This window comes from Cynara cardunculus (assembly GCF_001531365.2).
Source record: "Cynara cardunculus var. scolymus isolate 2C chromosome LG 9, CcrdV1, whole genome shotgun sequence".
NCBI classification, from domain to species: domain Eukaryota; kingdom Viridiplantae; phylum Streptophyta; class Magnoliopsida; order Asterales; family Asteraceae; genus Cynara; species Cynara cardunculus.
The window spans coordinates 839,276-855,332 of NC_037536.1; the positions used below are offsets into that span (position 1 = coordinate 839,276).

Consider the following 16,057-nt stretch of genomic DNA (forward strand, 5'->3'; position numbering starts at 1 on the left):
TGCCATTAATGTTGGAGGACATGTGTTAAGACATAGGTAAGTTGAAAAGGTGATGGGGAACAGGCTGTATACGGTGTCAGGCGCGTGGGTGGATGACGTTTGGATTATTTGGAATAAATTAAAAATTATTCCAAATAATATCTCTTGAAATATTGATTCAAAAACAATTTATATTTAAAATTCCATCTAATTGTAAGATTAATACTAATTACAAAGTTTTGGTCTTCTAAAGACCCATAATGTATAGTTTTTAGTCACAAAAGCTGCAATTTTGTATTAATCTTAAAAAGTTTGCAATTAAAGATGGGTTTTTGAAAAGAAAATTGTCATGTAACCGGAGGAGCTCTGGTTGAACATAACCCTTTTGATGGAGAACCATAGGTGCTCTGGTTGAACATTGATGAAGGAATTCATTGATGAAATGTTGGATTGCATGATTAAGAAGCCTTGGATGACTAACCAGAGGCTCTGTTTTGAGCATGGGCAATCCATTATGTAGAACCAGAGGGGCTCTGGTTTAATACTTGGTGTATTATTTAGCATTTATGTGTCCAGAGGCTCTGGATAATAGAACCAGAGGCTCTGGTATGGAAAATGCATACTTATGCAATGGAGATTCATGATGAATGAATAGCTCCCCCTCAAATGATGCATGTGGATAAGATTTGAGTTTTTGAAACTCCCCCTTGAAACAATAACAATATGGATTAAGGTGACCAGAGGCTCTGGTCTATACAACCAGAGGCTCTGGTTGTGAATGAAGATGAAAAGATGTATGAAATATGTACCATGGTTGCACATGCTGGCCCAGCAAGACAATTAAAGGGTTTTAGGTACCCATTTCTTTATGGGTGCACGTTTGTTAGTAGGGGGTACCACTCTCTTTTCATCTCCCTTAGCCTTTGCAGGCTTGGGTTTTTTAGTATTTCCCTTTCCCTTTGATTTAGGCTTTTTCACGTTTTTATTAGTTTTAACTTTGTATCGATAAACGTGTTGGGAGAATATGCAGTGATGTGTCAACATGTGATTCCTCAGATTTTGTAAAAGAGTTAAACATTGACAATTATGATGCTTTGGATATGTATGTATAACGTTCTTTTTATTCGACGGAAACGAAGAAGTAAATGCAGGAGATGTAAATCCTGTCCTAGCATTGATTGTTTTTACAAACTTCCTATTTAGTTCAGATTTTTTATTTGAAGAGGTCTTTGGCTTTACTTCTTTTCTCCTGAGGAAGGTCTGCTTTTCTTCAGCTGAAAGAGAGGAAAAATGATGGTTAGAGTTCTTAGAGGCAGGCCACTTCTGTTTTTGCTCACGAGTAAACTTAATGAACTTAGAAGATGTACTAGGGCCTTGTGAGTTATCGTTAGCAGATTTGCTATTTCCCAGTTTTCCCTTTTCTTTGTCTGAAGTTTTCATCGATAGTGGAACATCGGATTTTATTGAGGGTTTGAAGTTTTGAGACTTCTTATCCTCAATTTTCTTGGGTGATTCACAAAATATATCCTCTTTAGATTCAGAGTCAAGAAAGTATCTCGCTGATTTCTCAAAATCATGGATGTTTGAGGGAGGTGTGGGTTTAGAGGTTGATGCTTCAGTGTGATCTGTTGGGAGTTCCATTATTTCTGATTTAGATGAACTTTCAATGTTACTTGGTTGGTTCATCGATTCATCAGCTGATGGTTCCTTACTAGGATTCTGCTTTTCATCAATAGTACTTGCTGATGAAGTGAGACATTCAACTAGAGACTCTGATTTAACCGTAGGGTTTTCATCGGTCTCTGGTTTGGAGGCGTCATTCACTTCATCAAAATTCTTACTTGTATTGCTCTCGTATACCATGTTTTCAAAATCCTGTCTTAAGACGATAGTTTTTCCATCGATTTTAACTCTTTTAAAATTTACATTTGGTTTTGGGAAAAAGTCGGGTTTCTGAATGCATCCAAGTTTGAAAGTGGATTCAAGGGTGGATTTCTTGGATTCGATGTAAGAGTCCAATTCATTGAATCAAATTCCTTGAGTGTCCGTTTGACCGTTTAACTTTTCATAAACATCTTGGGCATTTTTATACTTCTTCATCAGAAGTTCATTAGTTTGAAGCTTCTGGTGAAGGATCACCCTTTCCTTTTGAAAGAAATCTTTAAGAGCAACTGAGTTTAGTCTCTCTGCTTCGGATTCTTTTAAGGCCTTAGTTTTCTTTTCTAAGTCCTTAGTTATTCGTTTGTTTAGTTCCAGAAGTTTTTCTTCCTCTGATTTCTTAAGTGTGGTGATGCGAGTCTTCTCCTTTGCAAGTTCGGCTTTTTCTTCGGTTAGAAGGTCAGTCTCTCTTTCTGTTATAACCCAGATCTGATAGTAGAACAATCTAATAAAGGAAATCAAGAGAGATTTGTAGAAGAAGAAGATAAAATAGAAACCGTCGGCGTTTTCTTTATTGAATGGAAAATTACAAACTCTCAAGAACCCTAATCGACTCTCATNTGGAAAATTACAAACTCTCAAGAACCCTAATCGACTCTCATAAGATTTATCTGAATCTATGTGTTTACAATGAATTCTCTATTTCCTCTCTTTTTTCACATTTTTCTTTACCTTAAACACTACTATATATAGGCAATAAACCATGATAATCTGAATAAGATAAGTATTATCCAGAATAGGATTATCCTTATCCAGAATAGGATTCTGAAGATAGTCGTCTTGAAGGACCAGAGGATAAACCAGAGGATAGACGACCATAGAAGCTCTGTTACTCCAAAGGCTCTGTTCCTCCAGAGGCACGTCCTCCAGAGGCTCTGGTTCAATACAACCAAAGGCTCTGGTGTCTCTGTCGTTCACAGAGGCTCTGGTCCACTTCACAGAGGCTCTGGTTCTGGTTGCAGAGGCTCTGGTCGTCCATACTTGGTTGATTTAGCGCAGCGGCTGGTCTTCTTCCACACTTAGACGTTTTGGCACAGAAGCATCTTCAGATGATCCACCCTTAGCTCAGATTGCTTAATAAAACTTTTTAAGATAATTATTAGCATCAATTTGATGCTAACAATCTCCCCCCAAAGTTTTATGAAGCAAGCATCTTCATGAAGTCTTCAGGTCTTCTCCCCTCTGCTTTCTTAAAAAAAACTTTAGTATGCTTGATATGGATGGAAATTTCAAGCTCCCCCCAGAATGTAGCTCTGTGTTCTTCATTTTCAACTCTTGGATCAAAACAGATTCAATGTGAATGCAGCACCACTGATTGCACAAGATGCAACTTTAATCTGCCCACAATCCAACATATTCTTTGAAGCATGGAATAGCCACTTACCCTAAAAGTAGCAAATTCATCCAAAAAGGGATAAATAAATGTGTGAATTACTTGACAAAACAGTGCAAACAGTCTTATGACAAAGAAACTTTCATTGAACCGCAAGTTGAGTAGGAATTCAGTTTTAGAGCTTGATTCAATTGGAGATAATCTTGAATAACCGAAGCAAGCACCATTGGAATTAAGAACCGGAGAGAAGATTTAACATTTAAGCTTTATGACTTCAAGAAACAGCAGGTCAATTCAAAGAAAATTGACAGAATTGTTGTTAATGCTTCTAAGGGCAAACAGAAAGGAAATTGCCATAAACAGTGTAGGAATGGTGATAACAGGCAAGAAAAACTTTAAGCTATTATAGATTCAAATCCACAAAAAGAGAATATGAAAGAATACTTAAGATATTGGCGATAAATATATGTTTGGCAAATAAAAAACCAATTGCCTTAGGCTGTGAGTACCATGAACTCTTGCTAAACGCATACGCGTAGATTTGACAATAATCAAGGTTCAATAAGTCGACTGACTCCAATAAACTCTATAGACATTTAAGTATATGATGAAATCAGAGTTTTTGGGACCAAACTGCAATCGAACAAGAAGCAGTTCATGAGAGTATTTTTCAAGAAAATTGAATCTACTGCCAGAAAGATCGTATCGATAGAAGTTAATCGATTTGGCTCTGATACCACTTGTTATAACCCAGATCTGACAGTAGAACAATCTAATAAAGGAAATCAAGAGAGAGTTGTAGAAGAAGAAGATAAAATAGAAACCGTCGGCGTTTTCTTTATTGAATGGAAAATTACAAACTCTCAAGAACCCTAATCGACTCTCATAAGATGTATCTGAATCTATGTGTTTACAATGAATTCTCTATTTCCTCTCTTATATATTTTTCTCTACCTGAAACACTACTTATATAGGCAGAAATCCACGATAATCTGAATAAGATAAGTATTATCCAGAATAGGATTATCCTTATCCAGAATATGATTATGAAGATAGTCGTCTTGAAGGACCAGAGAATAAACCAGAGGATAGACGACCACAGAAGCTCTGTTACTCTAGAGGCTCTGTTCCTCCAGAGGCACGTCCTCCAGAGGCTCTGGTTCAATACAACCAAAGGCTCTGGTGTCTTTGTCGTTCACAAAGGCTCTGGTCCACTTCACAGAGGCTATGGTTCTGGTTGCAGAGGCTCTGGTCGTCCATACTTGGTTGATTTAGCGCAGCGGCTGGTCTTCTTCCAGACTTAGACGTTTTGGCACAGAAGCATCTTCWGATGATCCACCCTTAGCCCAGATTGCTTAATAAAACTTTTTAAGATAATTATTAGCATCAATTTGATGCTAACACTTTTGTTGAAACTTGCTTCTTTTTCCGCTTTTATTCTTTCATATTTTTCAAAATTTAATTTTTCTTTCAATTTAAAGAAATCCTCTAAAAGTTTTATCACCCTTAACTCTAGCTCAGATGGAGCGGAGTTGGTTTCATTGATAGTAGATTAACATACCTGATCATCAGTGTCAGAGGCAGATTCTGCATTGGACGTGGCAATCAGACAGATGAGTGCTTTGTCTTCTTCATCGGATGAAGAATCAGACACCCAGTTTTCTTTCTTAGCCATCAGGCTTCGCTCTCTAGAATTATACTTGTATTTATTCTTGTAATAATCAACATCCTTTCCCAGTCGTCCTCTGCATTCTTTGGAAAAATGACCGATTTTTCCGCACCTGAAGCAGTAGAGGTCATTTTTCCTTCCATCCTTGTCCTCTTTCTTCTCTTCTTTCTTCTCTCTTTTCTCTTCTGTTTCTTCTGTCTTCCCTCTGATGAAATTTAGATGGCTTCCTTTCATAGGATGACTGGTACATTTCCCTCTTCAATTCTTTTAGTTCATAGGGTTTCTTGATGAACTTTTTCTGGAACTGCTTTGTAATCAAGGCCAGAGATTTGGCAAAGGCTTTAATATCATCATCTGATTCAGAAGTTTCGTCTTAAGATTCTGATTCTACCATCATTGCTTTCTTTCCTTTCTTTTTATGATCTCTGGTGAAGGTCCTTGAAACGTCCTTCTCTTCAGCTGCAAGAGACAGGGGTCGACCGATGGACACCTTTTTCTTCATGATATCGTTCTCTTGTGCAGCAAGCGTTCCGTATACGTCATGGAATGACCAGCCGTCTAAGTCATGATTTGCTTGAAGGGACATCGACAACTGTGTCCATTCATCGTTAAGACTTTTAAGGAATAAAACATTGTTTTCTTCCTTTATTCTAGAGATATCATTTCAACGACATTGATTAATCAATGTGTTGAAACGATCGTATGTCTTCTGAATCGGTTCATCAGGAAGAGCCTTGAAGTTGGTGTATTCGTTGAGACATTGGGCTCTACGATTCTTCTTTGTTTTTACCCCTCCTTCCAATTGGCTTGCCAGCTCATACCATAGTTCCTTGGCTATGGAACATGCATCAAGGGATTGGAAGATTTCATTGGGTATGGCCATGATTATCAGTCTTTTGGCCTTCTTGTCGATCTCAACTCGTTCTATGTCGTCTTCATCCCAATTCTTCTCATCCTTGGGCATGTAGTAGGCATGGATTTCTGCTGTGGTATTTGTTCCTAGGACTCTTGGAACAAGAGTCTGTGGAACATAGGGACCCTCCATGACAGATCGCAGAAGATTTCTATCGATCTCTTCCAGAAAGTTCACCATCCTTATTCTCCATTGTGGGTACTCTTCTCTTTGAAGAGTTGGAGGTTTGGTGAGGGAACCAACACTATAGGCGGAATTCCAGTTGGCCATTAAGATTTTTGAAGAGAGAAAAATTACGTTTTTAGAGAAGATATTTTATTAAAAACGTGAATTGAGAGATTTTTGATGATCGTTTGATTGAAAAACAATCAGTTGGCTCTGATACCAATTGTTGATCCCAGATCTCTCAATAACACTAATAATCAAGTTAAGAATAACCAAATTATAGTGTTTTAATGAACAAAATGATGAACATTCAAGAACAATGTATGAACATTCAAAGAACAATCTTGAGTGCCAATGATTTCACTTTATTCAATAAGAAAAACGTAAAAGCGACGTTGATTACAATAGGCCTAATCACCTATTTATMCTAGAAGGCTAATTAGAAGATAACTATCTAGTGAGACTATTTAGCTAATCTTCTACTAACAGATAAAGTTTATCTAAACAATGGATAAGCTATAATTTAAGATAAACTTGAAATCCAGCTGTCGATTAGTTGTCTCTAGCTGTCTTCCATGGGATGATGATTCAACCTTATCTTCATATTTTCATCGTATGCCTCTGGTTGAATTGCTGAAGAAAACTCTAAGTGTTGTTGACCAGAGGGGTGATGAAGATGCTCTTTTCATCACATATCTGGTTGTTCATCGACCCTCTGGTTGTTCTTCAGACTTGGTCAATTCTGCCTTAACGTCTTCATCGGTCTTCTGGTTCTTCATCACTTATTGTTCTTCATTACTTTTACACTTATAAATTATGGGATCTAACAGATACACCCTTACGGGGAAGATGGGTATCGAGAAAATATTCAACTACAAAACATGACTGGATCTTCCAGCAAAAGACAATTTGTCACGATGAGACAATATTATTGCTTTAGATTACAACAAAGGGTACATGAAGGCCACACTTTACTACACTCTGGACGATTGCTTCAACAATATATTGTAGATGCTTACATGGCAATTGAAGAAGGTCGTTTTAGGTGGATACATAACAATCAAGAACAGTTACAAACTGCCTTATATCGTGGATTAATGGATGTTATACACTGTGGAGATACAGATGGTAAGAAATTGGGTAAATCAATTATATTACCATCCACTCATACTTGCGGACCTCGAAAAAGAATCTAGAATTACCAAGACGCTATGGCACTTTGTAAGTGGGCTGGATATCCAGATCTATTACTAACATTTACATGCAACCCAAAATGGCCAGAGATAACTGAAACACTCGACATGGTACAACAAAAGGATGATCCAAATAGAGTGGATATTGTATGTAGAGTGTTTGAGATTAAGCTTAAACAGTTGATGTAGACTTGAAAACTACCAAAAATTTTGATAGCATAATCGCCTGTAAATTAAATAACAGAAAACATATTTTTTTTTGTTGGAAATATGCATACCATTAACAATTAATTGAGGTTTCATGCTTTTTCAGGTATTTATACTATCGAATTCCAAAAGAGAGGCTTGTCGCATGCGCATATATTATTATTTTTGGATTCCAAATCCAAAAACCCGTCGGGCGAGCATATTGATAGAATCATTACTACAGAGATTCCAGATGCAAATATTGATCCTGATGGTTTTAACGTCGTGAACAAATTTATGATTCATGGTCCATGTGGAGATCTCTATTCAAGATCCCCATGTATGGTGCAAGGTATTTGTTCAAAAAAATTCCCAAAGAAATTTATTGGACAAACATCAATCGTCTAAGATGGATTTCCAGTATACAGGAGAAGAGATACAGGTGCTTATGTTACCAAAAAAACCATCAATTGAACAACAGGTACATAGTTCCTCACAACAAAAATTTGATTGTGAAGTTTGATGCCCACATCAATGTCGAAGTTTGCAATCATTCAAGAGCAATACAATATCTCTTCAAATATATTCGCAAAGGATCTGATAGAGCAACTGCTACATTTCAATCGACAGATACAAGTCTTGAAAGAGATGAAATTAAAACATATTTAGATTGCAGATACATATCTGCATCTGAAGCATGTTGGCGTATCCTCCAATTTGACATCCATTACAAATATCCATCAGTTGAGCGATTACCTTTTCATATACCTGGTGAACATACAATTACATTTAAAGAGAACACTAATCTTGAGGCAGTTATTGCAAGACCAAGTGTTGGGAAAACTAAGTTCACCGAATGGTTTGAGACAAACAAAAAATATGAAGATGCTCGACAACAGAGTTATTCATCATTCCAAATGGAATGGGTTTGGAATTCTAAGGACAAGGTGTCGAGTAGACGCAAAAAGGGCATTTCAATCGGTAGGATGTACTTCACCCATCCATCTACTGGAGAAAGATTTTACATGTGTATGCTATTAAACTTTGTCAAATGATGCACTGTATTTGAAGACATACGCACAATAGATGGATTTATGCACCCTACTTACAAGGGAGCATGTTATGCACACGGATTGTTAGATGATGATAGTGAATGGATTGATTGTTTGGAAGAAACATCAAGTTGGGCTACTGGATACAAGTTACAACATTTGTTTGTGACAATCCTTACCCATTGTCAGGTTTCAGACGCTCTTCGTTTATGGAATACACATTATGAAATACTCTCCAAAGATATAACTATCATGCAGCGCAAACGGTTCAAGGTCAACAACTTGAAATTGACTGCCTCAGAACTTGAAGCATATACTTTGTTCGAAATAGAGTCAATCATGGTGAAAATAGGGAAGAGTTTGAACGAAATTGATGGAATGCCACTTCCAAATCAACAATTACTACTCGAGTTACGAAATAGGTTGGTAAATGAAGAACTCGACTACAATCGTGAAGATTTAAGAGTTGTTCATGATACCAATTTCTCATTGCTCAACCAATGTCAAAGCAAGGCTTATGAAGCTATTATGGATTTTATTTACGAAGATCTTGGTCAATTGATATTCATCCATGGTCGTGTTGGAACAAGGAAAACATTCCTTTGGAAAACAATTGTTGCAAGACTTAGATCAAAGGGAAAAATTGTATTACCTGTAGCCTCTTCTGGTATTGCAGCATTGTTATTGCCAAATGGAAGGACTGCTCATTCTAGATTCTGTATACCTTTAGATGTAACTGCAGAATCAACATGTAAGATCTGTCATGGCACACAATTAGCTGAATTGCTTCAAAAAACTTCTTTGATAAGGCTGCTCTGGCACACAAATATTGCTTTGAAGCTTTAGACAAGAGTCTACGTGACATACTGAGCACCCGTTATGAAGATAACAAATCAAGGCCATTTGGTGGTCTAACGGTCGTTTGTGGTGGTGATTTTCGTCAAATCTTGCCAGTCATTCCAAGAGGTACTCGGTTGGATATTGTTAATGCATCACTTAATTCTTCACATTTGTGGCCGTTGTTTCGAGTGTACGAGCTTAACCAAAACATGCGCCTTCTACATAAAAGTGTGTCTCCCTCAGAAGTCCTTCACATCAAAGCATTTGATGATTGGATGTTACAAATAGACGATGGATCATATTATGATAATTTTGAGGATGAAATGCTCAAGCTTCCTTCAGACATTTGTTTAGAACAATCTGAGCACCCGATACAATCCATACTTGAAGTAGTTTATCCCTCACTATTAGATAATTATAATGATCCTTCGTATCTTACGGGAAGAGCTATTTTAACTCCAAAAAATAATATGGTGCAAGAATTAAATGAATGCATTATGGATATAATACCGAGAGAAGGAAGGACATACCTTAGTTCTGACAATGTTTGCAAAAGGCAATGTGTAATCTAATGATGATGACCTTCTTTATCCAACTGGATTTCTAAATAGTTTGAGATTCAGTGGGATACCAAATCATGACATTCATCTTAAGGTTGGTGTTCCAGTTATGCTTTTGCGTAACATCAATCAAACAGAATGGTTGTGCAATGGAACACGATTGATTGTCACATTACTTGGGAAATGGTCTGTTAGAGGAGATATAATTTCTGGAAGTCATACAGGCAAGAATGTTACAATCCCAAGAATCATAATGTCACCAAGCGACTCAAAATGGTCATTCAAGCTTAATCGCCGCCAACTACCATTAGCACCATGCTTCGCCATGACGATAAATAAGAGTCAAGGCCAATCGCTTAAACATGTTGGACTTTTCCTCCCAATCAAGTAAATCCTAAACTTTATTCTTGTTACGTTTGTTATATTACATGGTTTACAATATAATCAACCATAATCCTCATCATGATCTTTCATAGGTTTTTACACATGGACAACTATATGTTGTGGTGTCTCGAGTTACATCACGTGAAGGGCTAACCATACTTAATGCTGATGAAGAAATTGAGGATCATAACATGATAAAAAATATAGTTTATCATGAAGCTTTTAACAACGTCTCTCCAACCAATTACAATTGAATAAATGTAAAAATCTATGAAACTTATTATAAGCTCTTTAAATTTTTATATTATTTCGTTTACTCATTTTTTTCATCGGCAATTAATATTAACTAATATTGTTTGTTTTCAGTTGCAGAACCTTGAAGTTAAATTATAATGCAAGATGCACATTTTAATTGTGGTATTCACGTGGATTATTCAAATAACACTTCATGTCATATAATTTAATTTTGTTTTTTGAAGTTTTTCATAACACTGCACTTTCAATGTTATTTTGGTGATTGGTATTACATGATTTAAATAGAATTGTATACGTGTGTATTTATATTCTTATAATAAAATTAGTTATATCATAGTTCCCTATGATAATCAAATATTATTGTACATGGTTAATAAAGATAATATATGATTTTTAAGATAATTGGATTACAGTTATATAAAAAATAACATAATTAATCGGGTGATTGATGATGAGAATGTAATATTTTTTTCGCTATATTTTAAAATGTATACCATATAAGTCAAAGTGTAATTGTATTTTACATTATACACAACAAATACATTAAATTTATAAAATAATCAATAAAAAGAATTCTTAAATTATTTTTTCAATATCGCGCAACGTGCAGTGCGGTACAGTAGTATATATTAAAGGAAGAATCAAGGTTGATGACATGACACAATGAGAATCAAGTATTTATCAAATGGTGATTGTGGTGAATTTTTGATTGTCCCACATTGGAAACAAAAGTGAAAAGTTGGTTCTATAAGTGACTATATAAATGATAAGATATAACTTGAATGTATATCCAAATTTTGATCAAAAATTGGGTTAAATAGTTATTTTTTATTTACATTACAATATATTTCATGTAATAGTTAAATATTTAATATAATAGTTAAATATTTCATTTTTAAAACTTTAAGATGATGATATGACGCAATGAGAATAAAGTATTTAACAAATGGTGTATTTATCAAATGATGACAACAAATTAGTAAAAAATTGTGTAAAACAAATGCAAATGATATTTTTTTTTCTTAACAAGAGTTATGATTACTGCAGTACTTATAATAACAAATATAGTTTAAGTGTCTACTATATCACTTTAATATATATACATAGAATCAAAGTGTTGACTTAATGACATATTTTCATCTGATGTTAGTATTCTCTAAATCATGATTTACGGTGTTGTATGGGGCGTTATAAATATAAATACGATCCCGGATTTTCAGACACATTGCACTTCGCTCTGGTTGAAGCTTTTTATATTTTTTCTTAAACTGAGTTTTGATCACGGCGCAACGCACGGTGTCGAACACTAGCTTTAGTAAGTGATGGTGTGTCAGTGTGTTTTCCCTAGAGAGTACATCGAGAGAAGAAGAAGTCAAGAAGGAAAGAATTTTGATCTTCCGTTCGATTTCGTTCTCTTTTAGAATTTTTTTAAATTTCCTCCAAAGTTAAGGTTTCTTTGTTTATGGAAAGGTTATATCCATCAAATTTTGTTATGCTTTTAAGATTGGTTAATTTAGAATGTTTTGTTATTGGGGTTTCACAGGAAATGGAAAGGTTGGAATTTTGTGATTGGTCAAAATATGGGGTTTTACATGAATTTGAATTGAGTTTTAAGTTTGAGCAAAGTTTTCTCTTGAAAGATTAATCAACTAGGTTTCTCAATTTTTAATGGTTTGAACTTGTGATTTATTTATATTTGAAAGTGATGAGGTTAAATGATGGTTAAAAGTTTTGGTTGATTTATGGTATAACAGGAAGTTTTTTTTTATGAGTTTTTACTTGGTTTTGAATGGTTTTGAGAAATTTAAATTGGTGCAAGTTTTTCTGAATCAAAACTGGGAAGAAGAAGGAAAACAGTAGTCTACGGGACTTTTATCGCGATGTGGCAAGTGCGTTAGTCATTGTTGGGTCGTTTTCCGATTTTTGTTCGCGTTTCAGGGTCTTTCGGGTACAGTTTAGTTACCTTAGGGATTGTTTAGAAGTATGGTTGGGTCTATTTCTTCAGATTGTGATCCGTAATTTCTTTATCCAGATTCGTGTTCGGTTTGATCGTTCATGTCAATTAAAGTTTAAATCCCTTGTATATCATCATCAAGGTGAGTTTTCTTATAGCCATTTTTGAACTGAAATGCATGTATAATGAAATGGTTATTATTTCGATATTATACCGGTTTGTTATGGTTGGATTATGACCATTAATTGTGTTACAATGTTTGAATACATGTTTGAAATTAACATATGTGAATTTTATTGTGAACTTTTGAACTGAAATGCATATGGTATGTAATAATCTCATTTATGAAAGGATACGTTATTTGGTGTAACACCCCCAAACACCACATTTGCATATAACACATATTTCATTACATAGAAATATAGTTTACAACATAAGGTCCCACTAGTACAAGGATTATTATATGTACAAAATCTACATATGAAAAATTCCAAAACGAATCTAGTACTAACACATGTAATACAACATGTATCTTCAAAATAAGTCATCAAAAACAGATCTTCAAAAGCAGATAACAAGTTAGGAAAATAATCACATTTTCCCTTTCCCCTTATTATCCCTGGACCCCGTCATTCCTGCATCGCATATTTTAAAGACGAAAAATGAGGGTTAGACTAGAAGGGTCTAGTGAGTAAATCCCTTCCTTGCAAATGCAGGGTGATGAACACCAAAATATGATAAAGTAACTTTGCTTAGAAATATTTTGCAATACAAATAAATGATGCAGTTCACAATAACATGTAAAATAGGATATACCCAAGAACCTCAGTTCTATAAAATACCTATGCTTAAAGATCCAACGTTCCCAATATGAAACAAATATTGTAATCAAAACTTCTTGAATCATCAGACCATTCCTTTGTAAATATTAATAGAAAATATTTAAGGCAATGCTTGCCTGTTATGACAAACCATTTTTCCCTTCTCAATAACGTCTAAATTATTATTTCTAATACGAATAATATCTTTAATTCATCAGGTCACAAAGAAATGATGACTCAAAGTTATTACATCCAATTGGTAACAATAATAAGAGTTATAATATTATCCACATATAACAATGCCACCCTTATTCCAAGTACACCTCTCCTTGATATGTCACCTTTATTCCTCCATCAAAACAGGGCCACTTATCAGAACAGACATAAGTCACCACATCTGAAAGTACCCATTCCCAGTTCCAAGCCAGAACAGACAAAAGTCACCATATCTGGGGGAACTACTACTTAAAACAAGTTTCATACCAAAAAAGACTTACGTCACCACGCTTGGTAGAAACAGTTCACAAAACACAATTCCATACCAAAACAAACTTACGTCACCACGCTTGGTAGTAAGGTTTACAAAATATAGTTTCATACCAAAACAGACTTACGTCACCATGCTTGGTAGAAATAGTTTCCAAAAATCTCGTTCCAAACCAAAACAGACTCACGTCACCACGCTTGGTTGGAACATATCTTTTTATTTATTTAATAAAAATTATAAAATACCCCTTTTATGAATCCATAATTAAACCCAATAATAGACATTTTAAACTATATAAGTGTCTAAATTAATTAACACTTGAAAGTTTAACAAATAAAAGTTATCTGGATATACAATCCGGACAATACTTGTCCATTTTGTCCGATTTACTAATCCGGACAACCCATAATCGAGTTAAGGGTACATCACATGACTGTCCGATTTAAAACAAGCTGGACAACACATGATCGGTTTAAGACTAAAACTGCTCAATACGTGATCGGTTTACAGCTAATCCTGTGATAACTGGATCCTGGTTATCATCCAAGGTAATTAATGTGTGATTACTTGATAAGTGATTATGTGATAGCATGATAAATTTGTTACATTTGATCATGCTAGTATATGAAAATTATGTGCATAATGTAGATGCATATATGAGAGTATGTATATGTAGTAAGTCAAAATGAAATGCATATATAATATGGTATATACCTATACTCGGACACCATATTATATTTGGGAATGTGAATATGTGATATTTAATACTAAAATATCTGCAGATGTCTAGTCGATCATGAAGGTTAGAGAGAACTCCCCGCCCTGTATCTGAAGAAAGGGAGGAATCTCCCGCTAATCCATCAACCTATGCTTCAAGGAGTAGAGGTCGTGGAAAGGGTAGGGGTAGGGGTAGGGGTCAAGGGAGGAGTCAGATTCCTGAGAGGAGTCAGGCTAAGATTCGCCCTGATCAAAGGGAATCTATTTTGGGAATGCTCAACAGGAACAGAGGCAACAATCAGAGTTTATAACTAGAAATGATTTAGTAGAAGAAATGGGAAAATTGAGGGAAACTCTAATATCTATTATGGGACTGCCAGCTAGAATAGAAACTGAGCAAGTTGGAATTAATCCTCCAGCTCCTTCAGCAGGCAGCAATAATCAGGGAGGAGATATAAAGATGTTTCTGACATGTAAACCTCCAACCTTTTCAGGAGAGAGAAATCCAGTTAAAGCAATGTGCTGGATAAAAGAGGTTGAATCAGTATTTAACACTAGTAGGTGTTCTGAAGAAGATAAGGTTAGATTCACAGTATCTATGCTCAAATCTAATGCCTTATATTGGTGGGATGTGGAATCCTCGGCACAACCGAATATACTGCAAACAATGTCTTGGGAAGAATTTGTGAGTAAATTTAAAACACAATTCTGTCCTACGACAGCAGTAAGACAAATAGAGGAAGATTTTCTTTTACTAGAGTAAGGGAACAGATCTGTGCGGGATTATATCGAGAAATTTATTGAGTTTTCCCGATTTTGCTGAGCATTATGTATCTTCAGAATCCCGAAAAGAAGAAAGATATATTTGGGGTCTGAAACCTTCTATTCGAGAGTTCGTGATTGCTATGAACCCTGAGACTTTCTCTTTAGCCGTTAATGCTGCCGAAGTTACTGAAAGAAATAAGAATCGGCARGGTGAAGAGAAATTTGTTGAGAAAAGAAAGTGGGAAGGGTCTTCAGTTAGTTTTCGAAGACCCAAATTTATTAAATTAGATAATCGTGTTTCTCAGTTACCTTCTGTTAAAACCTGCCCGCAGTGTCAACAGATACACCAGGGAAGTTGTCCCTCTGAACCAAAGAGATGTTATTGTTGTGGAGAGACATGGCATTTTTCAAGGGACTGCACTACACCCAAAAGATGTTTTCAGTGCAATTCACCTGACCACATTCGACCAAATTGTCCACAACTGAGAGCTCCTCGTCTGACAATGGGAGGAAATACTCCCAGTAACCATGGAAGGCCTAGTGCACCGAGGAGAGGCCAGAGTGGAGCCAGGGGTAGATCGTTCCAAATGACAAAGAACGAGGCAGAAGCAACCCAGATGTAGTAACAAGTATTTTTCTTCTAAATTCTATACGTGCTAAGGTGTTGTTTGATTCTGGTGCAAATTTTTCATTTGTATCACCATCATTTGCTCAATCTGCATGTCTGAATTCTGTGCTACTTGATGACAAATTAGTAGTTGACACTGCTAATAGTCAAGAATATGTTACTAAAGTATTCAATAATTGTACTATTATTATTGAGGGGTGTGAGTTACTGATTCGACT

General features: G+C 35.5%; 1 protein-coding gene across 1 annotated transcript in view; it reads left to right on the forward strand.

Moving 5' to 3' along the window:
* Positions 1 to 9,840, forward strand: part of LOC112518279 — a 15,140-nt gene extending 5,300 nt beyond the window's left edge. Inside the window, exons 2-6 of the mRNA XM_025125920.1 lie at positions 7,009 to 7,125; positions 7,504 to 7,728; positions 8,172 to 8,357; positions 8,448 to 9,179; positions 9,269 to 9,840. Of these exons, the coding sequence (XP_024981688.1) occupies positions 7,009 to 7,125; positions 7,504 to 7,728; positions 8,172 to 8,357; positions 8,448 to 9,179; positions 9,269 to 9,840 (1,832 nt within the window). The remainder of the gene's footprint in view (positions 1 to 7,008; positions 7,126 to 7,503; positions 7,729 to 8,171; positions 8,358 to 8,447; positions 9,180 to 9,268) is intronic.
* Positions 9,841 to 16,057: the final 6,217 nt, after the last annotated feature.